At 30.7% G+C, this 27,198-nt stretch overlaps 1 protein-coding gene across 3 annotated transcripts; it reads right to left on the minus strand.

Annotated features, from left to right (window-relative positions):
- Window positions 1-1,615: 1,615 nt before the first annotated feature.
- On the minus strand, window positions 1,616-27,198 carry LOC132730491 (uncharacterized). Of its 3 annotated transcripts, XM_060716432.1 has the most exons (11): window positions 26,220-27,198; window positions 21,667-21,759; window positions 21,266-21,343; window positions 16,472-16,519; window positions 14,325-14,398; window positions 11,247-11,333; window positions 10,050-10,217; window positions 7,921-8,022; window positions 7,287-7,391; window positions 4,448-4,585; window positions 1,616-3,719 (listed from the first exon to the last, which is right to left on the minus strand). In XM_060716432.1, exons 1-11 carry the CDS (start codon window positions 26,608-26,610, stop codon window positions 3,558-3,560), a joined length of 1,446 nt encoding a protein of 481 aa, XP_060572415.1. In that variant the 5' UTR covers window positions 26,611-27,198; the 3' UTR covers window positions 1,616-3,557. The 3 variants fall into 3 exon arrangements, with proteins under 3 accessions (XP_060572415.1, XP_060572417.1, XP_060572416.1); XM_060716434.1 differs by lacking the exon at window positions 21,667-21,759 and having other exon boundaries at window positions 26,220-27,195; XM_060716433.1 differs by lacking the exon at window positions 21,266-21,343 and having other exon boundaries at window positions 26,220-27,195.

The following is a 27,198-nucleotide window of genomic DNA, read 5'->3' on the forward strand; positions in this document are numbered from 1 at the left end:
TATATTAAATTGATGTCAAAATGTTTTAAAACGATTGCAAATCCTCACTTTCATCGTAAAATGAAAATCGTTATTATAAAGAGGGATTTTGACCGGTAGATAGCATGCTTGTAAACACGAAACAAATCATTTCTTGATTATTATCATGTCATATATTCAACCTGATTTACAATAACACTCTTTTATTTAAAAACATGCGCGCAGTTCAAAACCGTTATTCAAGCCAACAAAAATACTGACTTTAAATACGCATATAAAATGGCATGGACACAATTATTCCAATCACAATGGCCATGCAAACAGGTATCCACGTTTTTTCCTCTCCTTCCAAAGGAAAACATTTCAAACAAAAGCCACCGAGTTTAACTAAACTTTCTAACATTTATAAGACAAGGTCATACTCAAATTATTCAACAAGTTGGTGTTCCCATTGGGTTTGTTGTTGTTGTTATTTTGGTATTGTTATATGTTCAAGTGTTAATTAAATCCATTAATTAGTAACTATTAAAGTAATGGTCAATTTGAGCAAAATTTTAATAATATATTGACAGCCAATGTCATTTAAAAATCAATGTCATATTTGAATTAATCAACATAATCGTTTTTTGTCAAATATGAATCAAATCAATGACTTTGACTCATCAAGGCCAGTTCTGTCAAAACTTTGTCATATGATGGTCAGTCATTTTAAGGTCAAGATCATATTTGAAATACATGTATTCAACATACCTGTTTTGTCCTAAGTGTTGTTACTCCAAGTATGAATCAAATCTATCCATTCATAACAAATTCTAGCCAATTTCACGGCCCAGGCCAGTTTAAGGTCAGACTAATGTTTAAACTATGCCACATTAATAGGCCACTTAATCAAAAATCAAAAATTTACATTAAAGGTCAAAGTAATCTGTGAGACAGGGTCAAGTTTAGTCTGGTCAATTCGAAGGTTTGCCCAAATGGTCATTCTGTCCAAGTATGAAGACAGTATAATTAGAATAAAAAATATGATCAATGTTAAAGAAAGTGGATGGCAACAGCAAAGACCCCATAGCTCCAAAAAAATTTAAAATCTTCTTTGTAGAAAAATCGATACACTGGCATGATGTGAATGAAGCTGGATTAAGTGAAGTTAGAAGATCAGTGAACACAGAAATTACTCCAATTTAGATAACAGAAAAATGCAGTCTGTAAAACACCATAAATATGGCTTTTACTTTCAAGTCTTCTTTCTTGTAATATTAGCTGAATTAGAAGGAAAACCAAACTGGATTTTTAATAAACCTTACCACTGGACAACTGTGCCTGTTCATGTTGCTGAATATACACATGTTAATTCTTAACACCGATTTACTTTAATGGATTCACCATTGCTTTAAATTTGGGTCAGTTCATTCATTCATTCAAGGATATCAATGTCAAAATTTAAAAATTAATTTACCAACAGTACAGAGCTTGGTCTGCAGCTTGACCTGGCTGTATACTGGTGGCAAACGCTTTGGATTCATGTAGGTTAGCGGTTGATTTATTATTGTTTCTAATATGACTCTATGATAACTCTCTGATGCTAGTGATACTGATGTTAAAGTCCATAACCAAAGAAAGCAACATAAAAAATGACTTGACAACTTAACATACATTTTATTCATACATTCAGGAGAATATCACTAAATTATAAAATGACATCACATTACAAGGGTAAAGGTATAAATAAATAATAAATACATGATATAATGTATGCACATATTCAATTTTCCTCAAAATTCAGAAATTGATAAATCCCTGGTGGTATATGAAAACCAAACTTCTGCACTCATAACTATCATATATGTTGTAAATATTAAAAATGCGTGACTCCAGATTTGTGTTGAAAGTAAATAAAAATTTAAAAACTCCACTTTTGAGTAAAAACGATTTACAAGTGTACAAATTGAGCTTTTTAATCAAGACTGCTATCCACAGCAAATAGCTAAAATAGTATAAAAAATATGCACAAAATTCACTTCTCAGTAATAGGTTGATAATAACATGGAAAGTTGTTAAATTGATATCTTGGCAGAATGACTCAAATCACTTGTGTTAAGTTTTCTGCATATGGGATTTATAATCACTCAAAAAAATCAAAGCTTTAAAGCAATAACCCCGACTATACGACAAATGTTGAATGGTACAAAAAAACATATCCGAAAGTCGAAAAAGAGGCACAATTCTGACAGAGTTATGTCCTCTTGCATGGAAGTGATATGAAAAATTTAACCGAACATGTGAGTGAAAGTATATAGCCACAACAATGTTAATATTAATGACAGAGTTATGTCCACTTGACTATAAATAAAGATGATGGTCATTAACAACCATTCCAAGTAACAAAACAATACCTTAAAAGGGGGGTATTATGAAAAACTTAACTAAAGGGGCATAATTTTGTCAAAATTTATGACAGAGTTATGTGCCCTTGCCAATATAAGCAAACATGTCAGTTAAAAGACGAAAAAGCCTAATTTTAATGTAATTAAAGCGGAATTGATGTACATCCAGTTGTTTCAAACAAATATTTTTACGTTTGTATTTACATTATCTCACAGGAAAGAAAATGAGTAAAAATAGGTATTTAAATCATATTTGTATACATCACACCAATGTTTGTGCAGCATGCAAGCTAAATCAAGTAACACATTTAAGCTTTTATTCCAACACATGTGGTAGATTGCTTGCAAAAAGACCTGAGAATTTTATCACAGATCAAAATAAAGCAAAAAAAAAATTGAAAACTCATAGTTCATCATACAAATAATAATAGTACATGTACATGTAGTGTTAAACAATCATGTTCTTACTGCATATAACTTGTTTCCAAATAGGTATCACAAAATTTCACAGTATATGAGTTAAAATATTCAACAGTACAGTCTGTATTTCAGTACATATAATCATTTCATCAATGAGGATCATAGTATTTTCCTATCTTACAGTTTTATGATAAATTTCACACTAAGCATCAATTTTCTATTGTTCTTGATTCAAATAGACATGTTGAACATTATAAATTCACAATAGTGCCATGTTAAGGCACCAATATTGACTGTTCTGCAAAAGAAAACAACTTGTTTTTCAATAAAAATGGTTACTATGGTCTTCATATATTTTATAATATTACTTGACAATTCCAACATACAGAGTTAAATTTTAAGTATACAATTTATAACTTGCTTTTCAACTCAGATCAAAGTGATCATACTCATTGCATCAAAACAATACCAATCTTAATTCAATTAATAAAAGTTTAATTTTCTGTTGTTTCTATGTCAGCCTGCTTCCTTTTTATGGGTATCATAATATATATATATATATATCACATTTGAATCAAATATCACAGTTTCATTATAGCTCCAGTATGTACAATGTAGATAACTTGCTATTAATTTGATAACTGACATTATCATACTTAAACATCACATTTCCTTAAAAAATACATTGAATGTCAGTAGGATTTTTCCATTGTTTTTCTGCATATTACTATAATCTATAGCTTCCAAACGTACTCTGTGCCCGACTCCCCCATTCTACTGTTTCTGCATGTAACTGGCCCTCAAACGTCGTATGTACTCTGTGCCCCACTCCCTCAGTAAACCCTCACAATAATTGAATGTTCTAGATAGTCTACTGTACACATGCTGCATTTCATCATCACTATACAAGTACTTCCCGATCTCCGATGGCATTTCCTGTGAACATAAAATATAAAATGATATTATCATTAACATAAATGACTCTAAATATTACTGTTTTGAACAGCTTCCATTAAAACTATGGCCTCTGTTGCCATTTTTTAGAGACAAATGATTTTGAATCACAGCTAATCAGTGGTCTACTCTAAACTCTCAGCCTTAAGTAAAGATTATTTCCAGTTAAATGTTGATACTTTTCTCCTGAAATGCTATTTTTAATCCTGAATGACCAAAAGCCATAACACATACATAAAGGTATTTGTCTTTCTATAATAATTCTGTGTAAAGCTGTGTTGACATTTGAAAGGATTTTTAATCTGATGTTGAAAAATGTATTCACATGAAATTTTCTATCATAATTCTGAGAAAAGAATTCTAGAATTTACCAAAAAGACACATTTACATACCAAACTTAGCCATAACATTAGCAGACGGCTTCAACCATGATACACAGTAAGTTTTGAAATATAATAACTGTGCAAAAATTTCATAACTTTAATTTAATTATTTTAGGATCAAACAAACATAGACTTTCGTGAAATCCTATATGGCTTTATTCTCATTGAAGAAAAAAATTGTTTAAAGAGGATACAAAATTTAAAGACTTGTTCTTCAAACTAAATCATGTATGTTGAAACTGCTTGTCTCTCAACTGGTATGCAAGACATTATGGGCTCTTTTGTTCTCTCACATTCAAAAGGTTAAATATCAAAATCATTTATTACCATAATCCCACGGCCCCTCTGTATCGATATTCTTCGCACTAAAAATAGAATTGCTGATGCAACAATACGTAGATTTCTTTCCGCTACTTCTGACAATGGTTCTGAACACAAACCATAGTCCAAAGGTTTCATTAAAATCTACAATATAAAAATATAACTTTATATTAAAGGCACAGTATACCTAAGAATCCTATATCTATCAAATTCTTTAGAAATGTCAGTTATGTGTTTAATAATGTTTTAATAATGTTAAATGTTTTAGAGCTGAAAAAAGTAGCACTGAATGTGCAGTAATGTATCATAAAGGTAGCAATTAAAATGTAAACAAAGAAGTATTTTTACTCCCATACAAAATGCTCATTCACTTTAATCAAACCAATTGCCAACAAACCGAAAGAAACAAAAAGACTGTTCATTCTAAAAAAATAGTATTGTATGGAAACAGTGACAAGATAAATTTTACTTAAATTTCGCATACATGAGACCTTTAAGGCACATAACTGAACTATGTTGTCACTTTTTCGGTTCCTTACAGTGACCATAAGGGTGGTCATACTTTAATATCATTCAAAATTTTATGACACATGAGCAACAAACCTGATTCGCAAGAATTGAGAGTTAATGTGGTAAAAAATACTAATATTTTAAAGGTTACACAAGTACCAACTGTACAGCATAATAAAATGTTTATTTAACAAACTGCTGTTATCAGATAGGAAATAATTCTTTTGGTGTAAACAATATCTAATAGAAAATAGCAAAATAAACTAGAACTGCCACTGTCATGGCGTGAATACCCCCACATACCACTTTGTCAGACTCAACAGTGGTCATTCAGAGCTCAAGGACAACCACCCAGCCAAATCTAAGGGTAGTAAGCCAATGCATTGCTAAGTTATGTATTCTACATGTTTTAAGTGGCAAAGATCAAAGTGACCTTTACCTTTGACCTACTGACCTCAAAACTGAAACTGCCACAGCATGACTTGAATATCGCCCATAAACCAATTCATGCGGCTTTGTCTGTGGGTGTTTTATGATGAATATATGAGCTTCAAATGTGAAAATGTCAAAATCAATACACTTTGGACAGGCATTCATAAGCATTTGAGGATACAAGCTTATTGTAGTAAAAGCCTCTGTGACCTTGACCTTTGACACAGTCACCTAAACATCAATAGGGGTCATTTGATAGTCATAACCAACCTCAATACTAAATATGAAGACTGTTAACCAAAGCATTCTTAAACAATTGAGCAGACAAGCTTTTGAAGTAAAGGCCCCTGTGACCTTGACCTTTGACCCACTGACTTCAAAATCAATAGTGGTCATTTAATGGTCATGATCAACCTCCATGCCAAATATGAAGACTGTGGGTCAAAGGTTCCTTAAGTTATTTGGCATATAAACTTTTTCAGTCAAGGCCCTTCTGACCTTGACCTTTGACCCAGTGACTTAAAAACCAATAGGGGTCATCTACTAGTTATAACCAACCTCAAAACCAAATATGAAGACTGTGAACTTAAGGCCCATTGACCTTGACCCAGTGACCTCAAAATCAACATGGGTCACTAAATGGTCATATGCAACCTCCATGCCAAATATGAAGACTGTTGGTCAAAGGATTTTTAGGTTATTGGGCAGACAAGCTTTATGAAGTAAAGGCCCCTGTGACCTTGACCATTGATTTGCTGACCTCAAAATCAATAGGGGTCATCTACTAATCATGTCTAACGTCCATGCCAAATATGAAGACTGTGGATCAAAGGGTTCTTAAGTTATTTGGCAGACAAGCTTTTTATAGTTAAGGCCCCTGCGACCTTGACCTTTGACTTGGTGACTTCAAATTAAAAGGGGTCATTTACTAATCATGACTTACCTCCATGCCAAATATGAAAACTGTGGGTCAAAGGATTCTTAAGTTCTTGGGCAGACAAACTTTTTATGTCAAGGTCCCTTGTGACCTTGACCTTTGACCTGGTGACCTCTAAATCAATAGATGTCATTTACTAATCATAACTAATCTCCATGCCAAATAGAAAGACTGTGGGTAAAAGGATTCTTAAGTTATTAGGCGGACAAGCTTTTTTAAGTCAAGGCCGCTGTGACCTTGACCTTTGACCTGGTTACCTCAAAATCAATAATGATCATCTACTAATCATGACTAATCTCCATGCCAAATATGAAGACTGTCGGTCAAAGGATTCTTTAGTTATTAGGCGGACAAGCTTTTTTTAGTCAAGGCTCCTGTGACTTTGACCTTTGACTTGGTGACCTTAAAATCAATAGGGGTCACCTACTTATCGTGACTAACCTCCATGCCAAATATGAAGACTGTTGGTCAAAGGAATCTTAAGCTATTGGGCAGACAAGGAAAAACCGATGGATGTCCAATGGCCCGATAGCCAGATGTCCGGACGGACAAGCTGATTCCAGTATACCCCCCTTACAACTTTGTTGTGTGGGGTATAACTATACTTTTAAAAAGCCATTTGTTTCATTGTTTGCTTGTTTTACAGTGCATCAAAACCATATAGGTCATATGGCACCAAAACAGGAAAGAGGAGTTTGGCTAACTTTGGGTGTTACAAACTTCAAAGCAACATCAGGGGTGAAAACCACCTTGCCTGCTGGAGTGATGAGATCATCATCATCATAGACTCCAGTTAGTCCAACCCATTTAGTTGCCTCTTATGATCATGCAGGGATAAACAGTAGCTGCAATTTAAATGCTTAAAAGTAACCCAGTCAGCCATTTCACTACTTGATACAATAAACTGAACACAAGTGTCATCATCTAAAATAATAATTAAATTAAATTAAAATAATCAAAACTTACAGTAGTAACAAGACTTCTGGATATAAATATACCAAGCAGCAACATAAAACTTTCTGAGTCTGTCACATTGTGAGTTCTTCCTTGTTCTGTGAATTGTAGTCTATCCTGTAAAATACAAGTTGTTTCCCTTTGTTTATCTATTGACAGTAAGAGTTGTTTCCCTTAGTCAATATATAAGAATCTTTTTTTATTTTATGAAACCCCACAAAAAGGTTGGGGACTTTGCAACATACCTTTGTACAAATATCTTATGATTATCATACCAAAATGAAAGCTCTATTAGGAAAAAGAGAAAAAAATCTAATTTCAGCCTCAGTTAACCTTGACCCCTACAACTTAAACCTTTAGCAAGAAATCCATGTAAATTTAATACAGTGAACCTACATAATTATGTAAGAAATAATCTGTAAATGATTGTTCTGTGAGATAAAATATGAAAATGTGACAGAAGGAAAAAACATTGAAATTGACTTGCGGACATAATGAAAAACAAAATTGCCACTATACACTCAGACAAAAATTTTGGGAGCATAAATGACAGCAAACTGTAATTTTTCACTTCATAATTTGGAAAGACATATTGGGAATGCAATGCCTTTATTTGGTGTGATTTCATAGAGAAAAAAAGTCTTACCATTTCTACTTGCCAAAAATAGCCATTAGGAAAGCGTTTCCCACTCTTGATTAACTCAAACACTGCAGACTTCCTATGAGTTCCTAACACACCTGTACTAGGCTATATAAATATAAAACATCAGTGTTTTGAAAACATTCTAGTTACATGTATGCATGTTACATTTATAATACTGATATCAAATGTAAACTTTGTGAAGAACTTTGTGCCACAATATGTACGATGATATCTATGATATGATATATGTTTAAACTATACCAAGATTTATGTGATAAATTATATTTACTTCATTAGATAATTCATGATGATAATTATGTAATTGTGATGTTATATGCAAATGATATTTACCATGATTTCTGTGTTATGATATATAACCACAATTTCTGTTATGTGACATATCTTATTTAACACAATTTCTTTTATGTCATATATGATATTTACCCGGTACCACAATTTCTGTGATTTGATATATGATATTTACCATGATTTCTAAGGTATGATAAAAAGATATTTACCAATTGTTTTCTGAGCTATAATATATGATATTTACCATGATTTCTAAGGTATGATATAAAGATATTTACCATGTTTTCTGAGCTATAATATATGATATTTATCATGATTTCTTAACTATGACATATGATATTGACCACAATTATTGTAATATGATATTACCATGATTTCTGTGATGTGATATAAGATATTCACTGTATAAGTGGTAAATTTTGCAACATGGAAATATTTGCGATTTTTGCGAATTGAAATTATTTGCAAATATTTGATCATGCAAAAACTATTTCTTATTAGGCAAACTTCCTTCTATCATTTGAAAAGAGTTTTTCATACAGCATCTTACATGAATAAGATTGACTGTTCAGGTACTGAGGATTATTTTTCTCATTGCTTGTTTGTTGAATGTTTGGTCTTAACAAATCACAAATGTTTTAATAAAACAATATATGTGTTAATAACACGATAGGTTATTCATATAAGATAAGAATGTTTTAAAATATGACAAAGAAATGTGTGACCAGGTCCTTAATCAAATTAACAATGGATATTTCAAACACTTAATAATAATAAAGGTATTAAACAACTGAATAGAGTGATTACAATAATGGCACATTTTTAACATGTACCTGCTTTATTAATGATATCACAAAAACTGTTTTAAATTCAAGAAATATTTTCACAAATATTTCTGCATGGAAAAAGTCCACTTTTTGACATTTGCAAAATTTTTGTGTCACATAAATATCCACTTATACAGTACCATGATTTATGTGATGTGATGTATGATATTTACCATGATTTTTGTGATGAGATATATGATATTTACCATGATTTTTGTGATGAGATATATGATATTTACCATGATTTTTGTGATGAGATATATGATATTTACCATGATTTTTGTGATGAGATATATGATATTTACCATGATTCATGTGATATATGATATTTACCATGATTTATGTGATATATGATATTTACCATGATTTATGTGATATATGATATTTACCATGATTTATGTGATATATGATATTTACCATAATTTTTGTGATGAGGTATATGATATTTACCATAATTTTTGTGATGAGATATATGATATTTACCATGATTTATGTGATGAGATATATGATATTTACCATGATTTATGTGATATATGATATTTACCATAATTTTTGTGATGAGATATATGATATTTACCATAATTTTTGTGATGAGATATATGATATTAACCATGATTTTTGTGATGAGATATATGATATTTACCATGATTTATGTGATGAGATATATGATATTTACCATAATTTTTGTGATGAGATATATGATATTTACCATAATTTTTGTGATGAGATATATGATATTTACCATAATTTTTGTGATGAGATATATGATATTTACCATGATTTTTGTGATGAGATATATGATATTTACCATGATTTATGTGGTATGATATATGATATTTACCATGATTTTTGCGATGAGATATATGATATTTACCATGATTTATAAGGCATGATATATGATATTTACCATTATTTATGTGATATATGATATTTACCATGATTTATATGATATATGATATTTACCATGATTTCTGTGGTTTGATATATTATATTTACCATGATTTCAGTGATGTGATATATGATATTTTCTATAACATATTGCAGCTCTTGAACGAGGACACTTTCTTCTCTCCCATCAATTTGACCTCCATGTACTAATGATGCTAAATCATAACAATTTGGTCCAATAATGTCATTTAACACTGGGTATATATTGCCATTTGGCTGAAATAAAAAATATATATATTTATTTTCTAATTATTATAGTAACAAACAAAACTAAAGTTACCTTTAAAGTCACTCGGTTTTAGTGATGATTTTCTAACTTTAAACAACAGTAAAGGAGGGAAGTTACCCCTCCATGTATTATTACTTTATTCATATAATGTTGTCACAGGTACGTTCCAAGGAAGGATAACATCTGTATAAACTACCTGGTAAGCATTACCTCCCTTACATAAAATAATTGAAAATCGACCAGAATTTAATGCAATCAGTAGTACATGATTAAATGTCCATGACCTTAACCTTGACCCATGACCTTGACCTATACATCATTTTAAGACTCAGACTACTTATATATATACAATGTAGTTATTGATGTATAAAAGTCACAAAATGATTTTTAAGTACCTTCTTCAGACTTGTATGATACTGTCTGTTGTGAAATGGAAACATACGTCAAGTATTTACAATTACAGGGATTAATAAATTCTGGGAAAAAAATCATGTTGCATTTTTACATATTTGAGTAGAATTGAGATGGTTAAGGAGTCACATAATGGCTCAAATGTCAGTCTCTCAACCCAGGGATACTAGGTTCAAGTCCTAGGTTCAAGTAGGTTCAAGTTATGTTGTGGTAGAGCCTATGATTCATCAAATTTGGGAACAGGAAACAGATATAGGAAGAAGTTAAACTAAAGCTGTCACTTATTGTATTGCCATTAAAAATATTTTTATTCAAAGACCAAGAAAAACCTTTGATAAAATATTTTCCATAATAAATACACAATATTTAAGCAAAGCCCTGCCATACTTTGTACAAAATACTTGGCTGACTGTATGGTTTTTATCACCATACTTCTAGACAATTACATAACAAGGTAAAGGTTTTTTTTTTGCAAATATTGACATATCTTAAGGTACCGGTAACTGATTTTATAAGCATGCTTGACAATACTTTTTGTATCTAAATTTCTATATGTAGAGAAAATAGTATAAATCTGGAGATATATACAGTATGGATAAACTTACATTAAGGTAAATTCTATGTAAAGCTGCAACTATTTCTTTCAAAATGATTCCAAACAGGAATGTACTGCTCGGTCTGTTGGATAAATTCTGAAACAAATTCATGTACAATAATTAGTGAAAATAATCTAGTGACATCTCTTAACCTGCTGGAACCAAAAGTGATCAGCCTTTGCCACCAGTATAGAGCCAGGCCAGCCTGTACATCCATGCAGTCTGACCAGGCTCTATACTATTGGCAGCTCAATTTTTGGTATTTTGATATTGAAATTCCTTTGAACTTTGAATGGACTGTTTCAAATTTAGAGTTGGACAGATCCAATATAGAAATATAGCAGGGTATGGGTTAAAACTTGAACTCTGAGATATTTTTATTTTCTGGGTCAGACCCTCATTTTACAAGACATTATCTAGGGTACCTATACCAAGTGATTTTTTTGTGATTTGCATGGGGAAGAAAACAAATACAAAAGATGGTTCAGGATTTATTTTCTTCCAGCCATAAGGTTTTTTGATATTTCACTTACTTTTATGGGATCAAATGTAGAGCCCATGATTCATTGTAATGAGGAACTCATAGTACATAGTATGTTCTGTGGAATTTTTTTTTCTTCGTAAAATGAAACTGCTCGAATATCTGATTTGTTCAGACATGCGATTTAAAAAATACTGATTTTTATCCTAGAAAACAGTCTATATAAGTGAAATGTACTAGAAATGAGAGGGTTCTACACTTTTGATGCGCAGATCATAAAATGTCACATGGTATAGGCACCATGCTGTCTATTAAAAAACAAAACATTTTTCACAAATTTATCTGGTACAGTATGTTAAATGGTTAATGTTTGATGTAATTTAAAGAATTCAGACGGTCATGACCTATTTTTAATGGTTGCAAAAAATTCTATAATTAGCATACAAACGTACATCAAATGATTGCTTTTATTCATCAATCCGTACTGAAAATCTTTTGATATAACATCATAAAAGATTTCTTTCCCAAGTGGCTTTTATATAAGTTATTATAAGTATGTCTATTATGGTACTTATTATAATAAACATTTAAGCTATTTTTATACATTAAGTAAATATACAAACACAAAGATCTGAAAAGCCTTAAGTAAAAATTTATTTAAAAATGAAGTTAAAAATTGTAATTATCTTGTATGTAAATAAAGTTATATGGTTAGGAATACATGTAGCATAAAAAACATCATACAAAAAAATCTGATGCACTTTATAAAGTATATTTGTATTCTACATTTAATTCTAAGCGAGCAAGAAAACACAAAGCAACTGTCGTTAGCCATCCAGGTGGTGTGGCTGAGTTGTTAACGCATTGGACTAGTAATTTAGAGATTGCTGGCCGCCTAGGTTCAAACCCAGTCGGGGACAAGTTGTTGTTTCTGTGAGCACGATACTTAACACTTATTGCTTAGTACTGGTTGGTTCACAGAACAGATTCGAGAGTGTTTCAATAAGCTTAAAGCTTATAATTCTATCAAACTAAAATAAATTAGTGTAAACTAACTGTCACTCTTTAGTTGCGAATTAATCTATATCTAAATTTACATTTGACAAAATTGTCATTACATCACTAAATATAGCTACACAAAAATAAAATGATTATTAAACATGTGCAAGATGTGTTTTGTAAAAGACAAATAAATCTGTCTTTATTATGTTCATAAAAAACAAAGTTATTTTAGATTGTCCTTAATTATAAATTTGATCTTGGCTCTTATCTTTTTGAATCTTAAAAAAATTTTGAATAAAAATTTATCTATGTTAAGGAATTTCATGTGCAGTTGTTATTTCTAAGCAAATCAATTGTAGAAGTCTCTTTATATTATATGTGATTTTTCTTTTGATAAAATTTATAGTTACACTGTCACTGTAAAAGTCATATACATGTAAATTGATTTTCAGCATTTGTAAACCATATTAGTTGGTTATATTCTAAAAGAGTCTGTTTTTGTAAACAAAAGTCTACACTATAATTGTGCAAATATTAGTATAGTATGTATTATTAAGCATTATAGTGTGCTTGAACAAAATCAAAAAATAAGTTCCTACCGGAGACACCCTATCAATGTTATACATGTAATCAATATTAGCAAATGTTCTTGCATAAAAACTGTGCACACTCAGTGGAGTCCTTTTAAAAAGACTAGCTCTACTTAAAGGGACTCAACTGAAGTTTTTTAACATGACTTGTCTGGAATTTTTTTTTCGAAATTAATATTCCATTTGATGAAGGTCAAAATCAATAACTTGTGTGCGTAACTTCAGATCTTTCACTCGCTAAGTCTTTCCAGAATAATTATTCTCATTTTGAAAAATGACCCAAAATTGAAAGGCGTTGCAAAGCTTTTCACTGAAATTGGGCTAAGAATAGCACAAAAAAAAAAAATTTATTTCTTAGTATATGTCTTAATTATCATTTGTATATCTTTCTGTTATAGTGCCCAGGCAGTTGATCTATGTAAGAAATTCAAATTTTATGTTTTTAGGCTTTTGCACCTCAGTGATGTTCCTTTAAAACATACTAAAAATGGTAAATCAAAATGAAAACATTCAGCCATAAAAATTTACTTTCTTTAGATAAATGCTTGGGTCTAGTAAGTGACTTCCGATTTTGCCATAGAGACAAGTGTATAGTTTGGTTGTGACGGCAGGATTTGTAAAAAACCCATAACCAAAAATTTTCAAAGTTCACATATTGTGAAAGGGTGTAATTCATTTAAAATTGAATCCCTGGTAGAGTAATCGGGCTTTGACCAGGATCTACAATTATGGTCCTGAATACAAATGTATATATGTGAAGTTCCTAGTGTTTAAGATGCACATAGAACCGTAACAAATAGAATCGATGCCAACCCTGAAGCCAGGTCAGTAGGATAGCCCCACTTGAGGAACAGAGAATTACATGAACTAACTCAGAAGCAAATCAGTTAACTCACAACAAAGCAGAAATGATAAAGCTCTCTTTCTCTGTTTTAGTGATTAGAAGGAGAAATAAAACAACATTTAAAGCAATGTGTGATTTAAACGGTGTTAATTTGTTAGTATGCCCTCTACCTGCTTTACATTAGCTCTAAGGCGTGCAATAAAAACAACAGCAAGAGCTGTATAACGGAACCTTCCCAGGGGTTCTGAAATAAAAATGAAATATTATAATTAAAAATAACTTTCTAAGAATGCTGTGACCAATTTCATACATGTATATATAACAACACAAAGAATTGTTAAAATAACAGTAAAGCTTTTCTCTAAAGACTCTCATTAAATTGTAAACATTGTGATTTTAACAGGCTCTTTTGACACTATTATCATTGAGTACATCACTAGTGTTTTGCTTTTAATATACATGTAGGCCACTGGAGTCCTTGACCAAAGTGAGTCTTAACTCAACCAAAGTTAAGTACCTACCCAATATCAAATACCTTAAATGAACAAAACTGTAAAAATCTTTTTTTAGCATTGGTGACCTTGACAGAGTTAGAGGGCAAAGGAAGGTATGTTCATACCAAATATGAAAAGACATTAAACAATAAAATAGACTGTATGAGTTTAAATGTAAAAGTCTATTTTTAGCAAAAGTGACCTTGACCCTGGTGACCCCTTACTTTTTCTAAAAGACTAACAAGACCATGAGCCTTTGGAAGATGTCTCTCAATGAACTAAGGCTGTAAGTGTCAACATACATGTATTTTTAACTTTTTTAAGCATCAGTGATTAAACAAAGTGACCCCAAACTCTATCCCAAATTCAGAGGACTATCCAAAGTAATATATTATATGTCTCTAAAATATGAAAGATATCGGTCAATAAAATAAGTTAATAAGAGAAGCAGTAGGAAAGCACAATAGGACATTATAAAATACACAGGACAAAGTGGTGACTATATTGTGCTCCCCAAACAATATCTATATTCAAAAAAGAAATGTTTTTTGCCCCTTTTTCAAGGGCTTTTTTAAAAAAAACCCTATTTTAAAAATTTTAAAATCCTTCAAACAAAAATCAAACATTTCAGGAAATGACATTAAAAGAAGACTTTAAGATCACCTCAAACAACCTCAAACTTAAATTAAAATTTTTTACGGGTATTAAATGTCCTTGTGTTTCTTTTCCCTTTTTAAAACTTAAGTTTCAAAAAAAAAGGGCAGTTTTATGAATGAGGAAAAAAAAATTTATTTTAAAAACATATTTTCATCTATTATGCAGAGGGAAAAATAATAAATTTTAAACCCCCATAAAAAGGAAAATTGAAGTATAAGTTTTCCTTTTAAACACAAATTCTAAAAAGGGAATAAAAGGGATATCTATAAACTTTTGACAAAAACAAAAATGAAGGGAATTAAAAAGTCAATTTGTTTAGGTACACAATATGCTATGATAATTTCACAACACTTATATTTCACATCAAAAACCATATTAATTTATCTTTTGAATAATCTTCTTTTTTTTTCTTTTTTTTTTGCTACTTTTATATCTTTTGAAAAGCTTTAAAACCCCAAGACGTGTCTATATATAAATAACACATCATTTAGATAGGTGGACTGAAGATATTATAGTTTATTTTTAAATATGTCCTTTCTGAAAAAATCACATGTATTTTATGTATGAAACATGCATTATTGCTACCATTGACACATAGATGATTCTTTGTTTTTTATGTTTAATTTTTGTTTTTTTTGTTATACAAAAACACAAACATAGTAGCTAGAGGTTAATTTGTGACTTTTGGAAGTTTCCAGCTTTACTGGTGGAGGAAGACTTTGGGTCCCCAATTTATGCATTTTTCAGACACAAACAGGCAACTGCAGAATCCCACAAATTACTAGCATTTCATTTAACAGAAATGCTCTTCATTGAAAGTATGATTATAATAGTTGCATTTGAACCACATTAACACTGTTAACTTTTAAATAAGGTAAAATTGTCTTTAAATTCAAGCTTGAAATAACTATGTTTAAACCTAAACTCGGATATTAGAATATCTATCCATGACATTATCCCTTACTTTTTCCTGAATTAGTATTACTTTGAATTGTGTACATTCTGTTAAAAGTCTAAGAAATTTCACTAAGAGGAACTAAAACTGTGTTAAGCAAACAATATAAAGTCTGGCGTGGTTCTTTAATTGTGTCATTATAAGGTCAGTTACCGGTATTATTGTTATAAGTCATAAACAAATATGTATTGATAAACAAAAATAAACTTACCAGACCCTGGGAAAGTTCTACTGGATTTTTTCCTTACCGTTTTCTTTGCTGTACAAAATAAAGGACAAAAATAATCATTAAATCAGATAATATTGATATTTTTCCAGATTAATACCAAAAAAGGCTGTTACCATAAAATAATTATACATGGCATTCTCTATTTTTCAGTGGTTTAAGAAAGTTAAATATGTATCAAAGCTTGATTGTTTAAAAGTTAAAAAAATAAATTACATCAGAAACATGCTCTTAAACATGACAAATATTTAAAAGTAAATGAAATAAAAATGAAGTCATTATTTTACATATCATATATGTATAAAAACTAGAACTATCACTAAATGTGATTAATACCCCCACAAGACTGCTTCGGAAATGAGGATGTTACTAGTAACAGAATACCTTGTAAAAGAATTGAAATATAGAGTTATGGTTGTGGGCAATTAAAGATAGTTGTGGTTCTTGTATGTTGCATTTCCTTTCAATGTGGTTGGCCATTGATGAAGTTTAATTGAATTACTCTGTAATAAGTCCAGAAAGACAAAGAAGAGGAACAAAGGGCAATAACTCTATAAATACTGAAGATAGAGTTATAGTTCTTGTGCACTGCACTTCCTCTTATTGTGCTTGACCATTGTATGAAGTTGTTTTGAATTCCAACCAGTACGTTTTAAGTTATGCTCCTGACAAGGAAAAGTATCAAAGGGCAGTAACTCTGTATTTTGTCAAAATGGAGTTATGGCTCTTGTGCACAGCACTTCCTTTTAATGCCCTTGACAACTGTATGAAGTTGTATTGAATTCCAAACAGTAGTTTTCAAGTTATGCCCCGGACAAGGAAAAGTAACAAAGGGCAATAACTCTGTAATTAGTCAAGATAGAGTTATGATTCTTATGCACTGCACTTCCTCTCAATGTGCTTGACCATTGTATGTAGTTATATTGAATTCCAACCATTAGTCTTCAAGTTATGGTCCGGACAAAAAAATCAATGGAAAAGTAACAAAGGGCAATAACTCTGTAATTACTTTAGATAGAGTTATGGTTCTTGTGCACTGCACTTCCCCTTATTGTGTTTGACAATTGTATGAAGTTGTTTTGAATTCCAAACAGTTGTTTTCAAGTTATGCCCCGGACAAGGAAAAGTAACAAAGGGCAATAACTCTGTAATTAGTCAAGATGGAGTTATGGTTCTTATGCACTGCACTTCCTCTCAATGTGCTTGACCATTGTATGTAGTTATATTGAATTCCAACCATTAGTCTTCAAGTTATGGTCCAGACAAAAAAAAGCAATGGAAAAGCAACAAAGGGCAATAACTCTGTAATTACTTTAGATAGAGTTATGGTTCTTGTGCACTGCACTTCCCCTTATTGTGTTTGACAATTGTAGAAAGTTGTTTTGAATTCCAACCAGTAGTTTTCAAGTTATGCCCCGGACAAGGAAAAGTAACAAAGGGCAATAACTCTGTAATTAGTCAAGATAGAGTTATGATTCTTATGCACTGCACTTCCTCTCAATGTGCTTGACCATTTTATGTAGTTATATTGAATTCCAACCATTAGTCTACAAGTTATGGTCCGGACAAAAAAATCAATGGAAAAGTAACAAAGGGCAATAACTCTGTAATTACTTTAGATAGAGTTATGGTTCTTGTGCACTGCACTTCCCCTTATTGTGTTTGACAATTGTATGAAGTTGTTTTGAATTCCAAACAGTTGTTTTCAAGTTATGCCCCGGAAAAGGAAAAGTAACAAAGGGCAATAACTCTGTAATTAGTCAAGATGGAGTTATGGTTCTTATACACTGCACTTCCTCTCAATGTGCTTGACCATTGTATGTAGTTATATTGAATTCCAACTATCAGTCTTCAAGTTATGGTCCAGACAAAAAAAAAGCAATGGAAAAGCAACAAAGGACAATAACTCTGTAATTACTTTAGATAGAGTTATGGTTTTTGTGCACTGCACTACCCCTTATTGTGTTTGACAATTGTAGAAAGTTGTTTTGAATTCCAACCAGTAGTTTTCAAGTTATGCCCCGGACAAGGAAAAGTAACAAAGGGCAATAACTCTGTAATTAGTCAAGATAGAGTTATGGTTCTTGTGCACTGCACTTCCTCTCAATGTGCTTGACCATTGTATGTAATTATATTGAATTCCAACCATTAGTCTTCAAGTTATGCTCCGGACAAGGAAAATGCAATAGACATCTGGACCGACCGACCGACCTACCGCCCGACCAACCACCGGGTGACTCCTATATACCCCCCCAAACTTCGTTTTTGGGGGTATAAAAAACATCATGAAATGAGCAATCCTTGCCCCTTTTAGCCCATATCAGCCTCACCTGATAAAATTGATATCAAATGACAGAAGCATGTTATTCTCTATATATATTGACAAATTAAATAATGGTAGCAACTACATCACAGAAATATGGCATATATAACCGTGTTTTATTCAAACCAGCCCTTTTTGCATACATTATGTAAGGTGATAAAATGGAATAAAAAAGATTAAGGTAAAATAATTAAAGGAAAACATTATGTACATTAAGAATGTTTAAAATGATTAACAGACAAAAAATATACAAAAACGTAGGATAAAAGAACAATTTGAACCCACAGTAAGAGGCTTTGCTATGTTAAACATTCTTACTGAGTGACACATGTGATTTTCTTACATACACTTACAAGTGAAAGTAAACAGGAGGAATATCCCAGTCTCAAAATAGCAAGTTCAACTATCAGATATTATGTATGCAAATTAGGCAGGTTAATAATTTTGGTCTAAACTGATACATTTAAGCATGGTCTATATTGAAGTAGCCATTACAAAAAAGATTATTTTCATTTCAAATAAGTGCAACATTATCATTTAAATATTTCTAAAATTTAATGCTTTATCATAAAGGGACACAACCAGTATTGAAATTATAATGAAATAAAAAAAAAAATTCAAATAATTGAATAATTGCTCTGAATAATAAATAGATAGGTGAAACATCACAAAAGTCAACACAACAAAGTGAATGATAATAAATTAATAGTTAATATAGTCAATACATGATTCAAGAATAACTCATCAAAGTTCAACTGTAGTTTCAGTTACTGTCATATTGCAATTAACAGTCAAATGTTCATTTTATTTCACTAAGGAGTTCTAGCCATTACAATTACCTGGTAGCTATAAATGATCAGTTTCATATAAAAACCTTTCAATGATTTTAAGATTTTGACTCACACTTATGAAGCACAAGTTCTAGGGGCCACAACTCTGCACAAAATAACAATTGATAACAGACTTTACCAATTTAGGTAAGTGTTCAGCTTTGTTTAGGCGGTGGCAATATTTCTGATTCTTCCATTGATCGATATAATTTATTATATAATATTTGTAAAGATGATGTGTGGAAATGATTGCAGCAAAGTGATCATGGACTAATAGATGGACATAATATATTCGCAGATTATTTAAGCAAATAATAAAAAGCAAGTCATGTTTTGACATGATTACAAATTCCTTTCATTTGACTGTATGAAAAATACCATTCTTCTACATACCTACTGTGACTTACAAAGGCTAAGTGATTTTACACTGATAGATTTTGACAACTGTTGAGCATAAAGAAAGCATTAAAAAAGACACACCAAAACTTATAATATCTTAATAATAAATTGAAGTATCTTCAGACATTAAAAAGTAGAATTGAATGCAAGGTCAATGAGAAAAAATAATCATCATTATCAATGAAAATCTTGAATTAACATAAAAGGGCCATAACTCTGTATAAACATTAACCTGACTTCCGGGTATAGAGAATAATTATGCTCCTCAGTCATCTTCTATAATCAGTTCTGAACACTTGACATGGTTTTTAGGTGGAAAAATACAAACATTTCAAATTTTGTAATAGAAAGATGCATATGCATCAGAAAAAATCCCATCAGCGTGGGATTCAAACAAAAACAACTGGCTTACAAACAAATTAAATCAAATGCTTTAGACCACTTAGCCTAAGAATCAATTCCCTGCATGACACAGATAACGGATTGTAGATTGTATTTCAGGTAATCTAGGTAGGCGTGCACTTATTTGTTACAAAGCAAATGACCTTTGCTATAAACCAAGCCATTTCGATGTTAAGTTCAATGTTACATTCTTTATTTTACAGTTCACATTGTGGGAATATTTGTGACAGGTAATAAAAAGGTTATAAAAAAGATATGAATAGAAATGTGTAGCATACACACTTAATACTCCTTTATTCATCATTATACATGGATTTGCTTAGTCTGCTTCCTTCAATACTGGTGTTAGCAGTATTTTGCAACAGGGTATTTAGTTATTGTATTTAAAGCGCTGACTGTTGCAGCCGAAAAAAATAGTCATTCAATAGTTGATATATATATATAGATATTTTTGGTCCCTCAGAATTACTGGTGGGGCTTTTATTCAGCTTTTATTACTGCATACATACGAGTGCTCTATGTGCCAATACGCTGTCTATAAAAGTTACTGTGGCACATAAATAAGCATATGTATACAATGATCAGTGTTCAATTCATGTATTTTGTATGTCATGGCATGGCAAAGTTTGGTTTTTCGCATCTAATTCAGGTGTATCAAAGTTATTTCCTTGTAGACTTGAAAATGATAAATATTTTTTTTAAAAATCTTACACAACATAATTGAAAGAAGTATGTTAAAATTTATTAAGTTAAATATTATTTTTGAAACTGAAAGTAGATATTTTGGTGTGTCTTTATGTAACGGCAAAGCGTCTAAACACTTACGCAAAATAATTGGCACTCGTTTAATCTGGATAGGCTGGGGTATTTTTTTCCTGACAATAATTGGTATAGGTATGGTGGCTTTGAAAAAGATAAAAAAACAAATAACCAAACAATAAGTTTTAGCCATATAAAAGCTTCACTTCTTTAGCATCTATTTTTAAGGAAGCAAAATATAATTCCTTTATTAAAAGTTTTCTCAAAATTATCAACAAAAAAAAATACATTTAAATTCTTAAATGAGGGAAGGGAAAAAAATAATTCAATATATATATGTTTAATGTTTTGGAAGAATTGTTTTGTTTTTTTTGTTTTGTTTTTTTCATGGAAAATATTTTGCTTCTTGAATATATCTAGAACGGCTACATGCTAAAACGTTTATCGCTATGACAACAGTATCTTACGAGGATGTGGCGGAGGCTGCGGATTGTAAATTGGCGGTTGTGGCGGAGGGATGTATTTCGGCATTCTCACAGGTACGGGTATTACTTTCCTTTCTGCAAAATTATCTTTGTTAATTTTAAAATAAAAATTTGAAGTTTTTCTGCAATGATAATAACTTGTCTTTTATTTACTGACTGCTACCACTGCTATAAATCAAGCACTTTTAATTTGTTCATTATATCAGTCTTCCGTTTTAAATAATTAAAAGGTTATCAAAAAGAAAAATTTCAGGAAAGACTTAAGTTTTGGAATTTTTGAATATTTCACTTCAGGGTTCAAATTTAGTTATATTTAGCTCTTATGTGTGTTACCAAATAAACAAAAGAACAATTTTCAAACAATTAAAAGTGCTACAAATTTATAGCAATATAAAATTTTGTTAATCTACCAAAACTTAATAGTTAATTCTATAATAGTATTATTTTATACAAGTATTCTACTTACCCAAAGTAAATGGTATCTAGTTTTCTAACAAAATTAAACATATCAACACAAATTATCAAAAATTCAAATGTCAAGGACATGCACTGAACTTGTTACCTAGCAACTACTGTCACCATCACCATATCCTGCAAAAAGCTGAGTCAGCGCTTAACATAATTCGTGATAATTTGGCAGCCACAAATAATTCATTCTTTTTTTAAAGAAAATCAAAAATCAGAACTGGATTATGTAAAGCAAACTTTCAAAACTTACTTGAGTTCATACAAATTCAATGTACATGTAAACAAAATCTGTGTATCATTGCAAAATTACCATAAATCACAATTTAAGTGACTCCATTACCAACACAAACTGCTTTGAAAATCGTGTGAGTCACTTATCCTTTGCTTAAATATTATTTCCAAGTAAAAATTTAGTTTTTCTAGCCATTTTTTTAAATGATAGTTTGATGCTTTAAACATTCAAACATCTACATTTATTCATTTTTTATCAAACCCTTGCCAAACAAAATATTACATGATTATACTATTTTTTAAGAGGGTGAAAATCATCTTTGAAAATTGGGAAAGATAATGAAAATATTCTGGTTGCAATAGGATACAAATGACCCACATTGAATAGTAAAATATATTTACCATACCTGATTCTGACTCCTTTGGTGACTTTCCATCTAATATACAGATATCATGATAATTAATACATAACAAACTTTAAAATAATTGGCTTGCAGAACTTAAATATATCTATTATTTTTATCAATGAAAAAACAAATGCCACGGGATCATAAAAATATATATCAATGTTTAATTTTGTCAATGCTACATATATATCAATGTTCTTTGACTTTTCCTCAATTATTGTCAAATTAAATATAATAAAAAAAAGTTAATTATATCACTGAATAAGAAAATTTAATCATACATTTATGCAAATTTTTCAGTACAAAAGAATATGGCTTGTGTTGAAATTTCTATGTTTACTTTTAACTTTGTATTGTCATCATGTAATATCATCTATAAATTGAATAAAAGAATGCTTAATATAAATACTGAAATTTTAAATTGAAACTGTGGGTTAATGTTGAAAATTCAGAACATTTGCGTTTGCAGTAAAATGGTCTTATAAAGTTTGTAAGATAAACAGGCAGATTGCACCATTACACCACATGCAGACTGCGGTTTAACCAGCTACTGAATATATATGCTTCCTCAGCTTCCAAAATATATTAAATGGTCAGTCTGCACAGATGCACAGTCTGCCCAGTGCCTCTATACTGGTGACAATTAAAGGTTAATCATTTTCATTTCAGATAAGTCGAATGTAAACATAAATTTACTGAGCACTTACATTATCTATATGGAAGATACACCAACTTCATGACATTTAAGTAATTTTTCATATGTTTCATATGAATGATGTTGCAACTTTGAGGTTTTATATTAAGCTTTTGCATGCATTCAACTGATAATAACATGTACTTGATCAATTGGTTTGGATATTATTTAGTTGAGTCACTGTTAAGGTCATATGAACACTTTCAAACTTTACAGGTAGAGGAAGACTTCAGGTACCACTCTGTACATTATTTCAAGAAAAGCAGTGAGTGGAACTGCAGATGTCCCGTCCCGTAAGCTAGATTATAATAAGACAGCTTCTTAACTGGAAAGTATCAAAAGTCCCTGGCAGCATAAAAGGCAGTTTACCACTTAGCCAAGGATGCCCCATTATCATGTACATTGCTTGCATACTTTGCAAATGGAATATGTATAAAATTTGTGGAGACAACTCCATCCATAAACTTTGTGGACAACCCAGTAGACTCAATTTTATTTGCACATTGTCACTTTCACAAACTTTCACATTTTTTTAAGATACAATATAAGTTACTAAGGTGATCTCCAAAAAAAATGTACCATTATGTGTAAATATTATATATATTTTTGTTTTAATTTATTTTTTTATGCTATACTTTGTACAAAAATGCATGGGAATGTATAAAAAAAATGTTGCAACAAACATTTGTGATGTTTGCCGCCTAATGACGTCATATTCAAATACATGTACATTATACAAGTTAAACTGTGATATTTTCATTAGTTCATTCTTCATTCATTCATTCATTCAATCCTTCCTTCCTTCCATCATTCATTCCTTCATTCATTCATTCATTTATTCCTTCCTTCCTTCCTTCCTTCATTCATTCATTCATTCATTTATTCATTCATTCATTCATTCATTCATTCTTTCTTCCAACTGTTAATTGTATTAGTAAAAATAGATTAACTAAAAAATAACAATGTCAACAATATCTAATATCAACAATAACAACACCTACAACATAAAGAATTTTGAGTTTGCACTTTATTTTCACTACTGGTCATAGAGATAACTCCGACACATAGATAACTCCGACACTTTATAAATATTTTTGTTTTAACTTTGTTTTTCAACAAATAAGCATATAGTCACCTTGAAGTATTGGAGCAGGACAAAATGGGATAATTTTTTGATAGTTGGTAAACTTTTTAATAATTTTCAAATAACCTAAACTTTTCGTTGGAAAAAACTGCTTCAAAACGTTCTTTTTTAAGGTATTTAGAATTGTATTGACCACAGGCCACTGACTTGGGAAAGATTTTTTGAAATATTGTTTTTATATCAACAAAAAATAGATAAAACATATAAGATGTAAAAATATATTATTGATGCTGATTTTCCTGTCATTTTTTACATAAAAAATTAAGTGTCAACTTTATCTACTGTTGTGGGGTTAAAAGACCATGTTTTGTATACCACATTCAAGACCTTAAAGAAGTACCAGTTTCAATTTTCATATGTAATTCTTGCAGTGTAATGCAAAGTCTTTGAACTGAACTTTGTTTAGGTGGTACAACATTTAAAATATGCAGGATAATTAAGATATTGCAAAAAATATGTGATTTAGTGTCAGAGTTATCTCCCCAACCAGCATGTATTTAATAGTAATATAAGTAAATAATTTTCACAGCTGTCTTTGAAAGATTGTTTGATAGAACAGTAAACTCAACTTATAACAATATTGCTTATAGTTATATACCCCTTATAACAAAATACAGCAAATAACAATGCTGTTGCCATGATGCAAACTCTTGTTTTTAAGTTGCTTGCCTCTCGGATATAACAATATCCGGATATAATAATATAAATACGGAGGTCCACTGAATATCTTTATAAGTGGAATTAACTGTGTTATTCAATTTGTCCCAAAGTTAATATTCCAAAGTGACCTTTCTGATGAATAGTTATAACTTATTCATGGGCAACATCATTAAACAGTAGAACTGAAGCAATGTTGTATATTAGTGATTTTTATTAAAATTCATCCCAATATAGAAGCAAACTATTTATTAGAAAGGTACTTGTCTCTAAATAATATTCTACACTACATGTATATAGTCATATCCACCAAGACATTTGATAAAGGTGAAATACGTCTAAATAGTAAATATTAAAATGCTTTGAAAGCTCAGTCATAGTGCTCAGGTAAGCAGTTATCTTTTGTGGCCATCTACTCTATTTCAAATTATCTCAGTCAATTTTAAAGGTGTATATCTTAGAACTTCACCTTTATCAGAAAGGTCAAGGTGAATTCTAATTCTAGTATCTGTTATATGACATTATAGATTACACAATTACACATTGTAGTACTATTTAAAATATATTAAAATAATATGTGAAATACACACTTGTATGACAAAACAATTCTAACCAATTGTATAAAATGTAGATAAACGAGAAATAGTAACATTATAGATTATATAATTTCACATTGCACGCATCTAAAATATATTAAAATATGTGCAATATGACAAAACCATTCTAATCAATTGTATTCTACAAATAAAATACAGATAAACCATTAAATGGACAATAAACTATCAACAAATATAAATTAAAATTTTAAAACTTGTTCAGTTACAGAAATTTTAAATAAATTTTAATATGTTATACAAATTAGAAATCCAAACAAGCCTATCACAAAATAATCAAATTAGATTAAAATTAACGCTAAGAAAAGATATAAAAAAACCTGGAAAATACTGTGGACCAATGGAATAACCACCCCACTGTGGCATAAGAGAAGGAGGTCCCAAATATGGCATTCTTGGTCGTTGTAGTAACGTTGGCACGGAAACTCGCTCAGCTGGCATTACATTCATATACGGATATCCATTAAATACTCCAGGATGAAATCCTCTTGGATACGATCCCATAATGTTTCTCCCACCAGGTGTGAACGGACGGCCACGGAATCCACGAGGCTCCCGCCCTTCTTGAGTAAAAGGACGATCAGGCCCTCTGTCTCCTTGTGAAAATGGTCTATATCCGTAAGGAACGAGAGAATTGCTGGGCCGAATAGGTTTACTACCTTCTAACGCTGGTGTCAAAACCTGTTGGCGTCTTTGTTCAAATTTAGACATAACACTTTTTATGACACCACTTTATAAATGCTTTAAGTAGCAACACTTAATCCATACAAAACATTGGAAATTGATTTCTTAAAGCACATCTGATGTTTTTATTCCACTCCCATCAGCTTAGTGAATAGATCTACATTTACTATTTCACTAATAATCTATGCCTTCTGGCTACTAACTTATTACAATAGAAAAATATATTTCAATATTCACAATAAATATTTTTTCATCAAAAAACTCCCTTTCTCCTTTTTATATCTGTATTCTACACATTAACTGGAGTAAAAAATAAAAATTGTAAGCATCTTGCATTAACTTAATTGAAGATCTCCCACAAGGCTATTGTTCACTTAACAAAACATGCGTAATAATTATCTTAATTTAGGAAATAATACACAACACTTTTAACGCCACCGTTTTGTATTTAATTTAAAAACATCGCTTGAAAACCATTATGAATCTATATACGATCATAAATGGACAAATCAATAATGTTTGAATCAAGCCCTGATTCATACTTTGGCTTATTTAAACACTTTTTATTGTAAAGGAGAGGCCTTTTCATACATCTTACGCAGATTTTTATGATTT

This window comes from Ruditapes philippinarum, unplaced genomic scaffold (assembly GCF_026571515.1).
Source record: "Ruditapes philippinarum isolate M1 unplaced genomic scaffold, ASM2657151v2 ctg2398_1_1_1_1, whole genome shotgun sequence".
Lineage (NCBI taxonomy): Eukaryota > Metazoa > Mollusca > Bivalvia > Venerida > Veneridae > Ruditapes > Ruditapes philippinarum.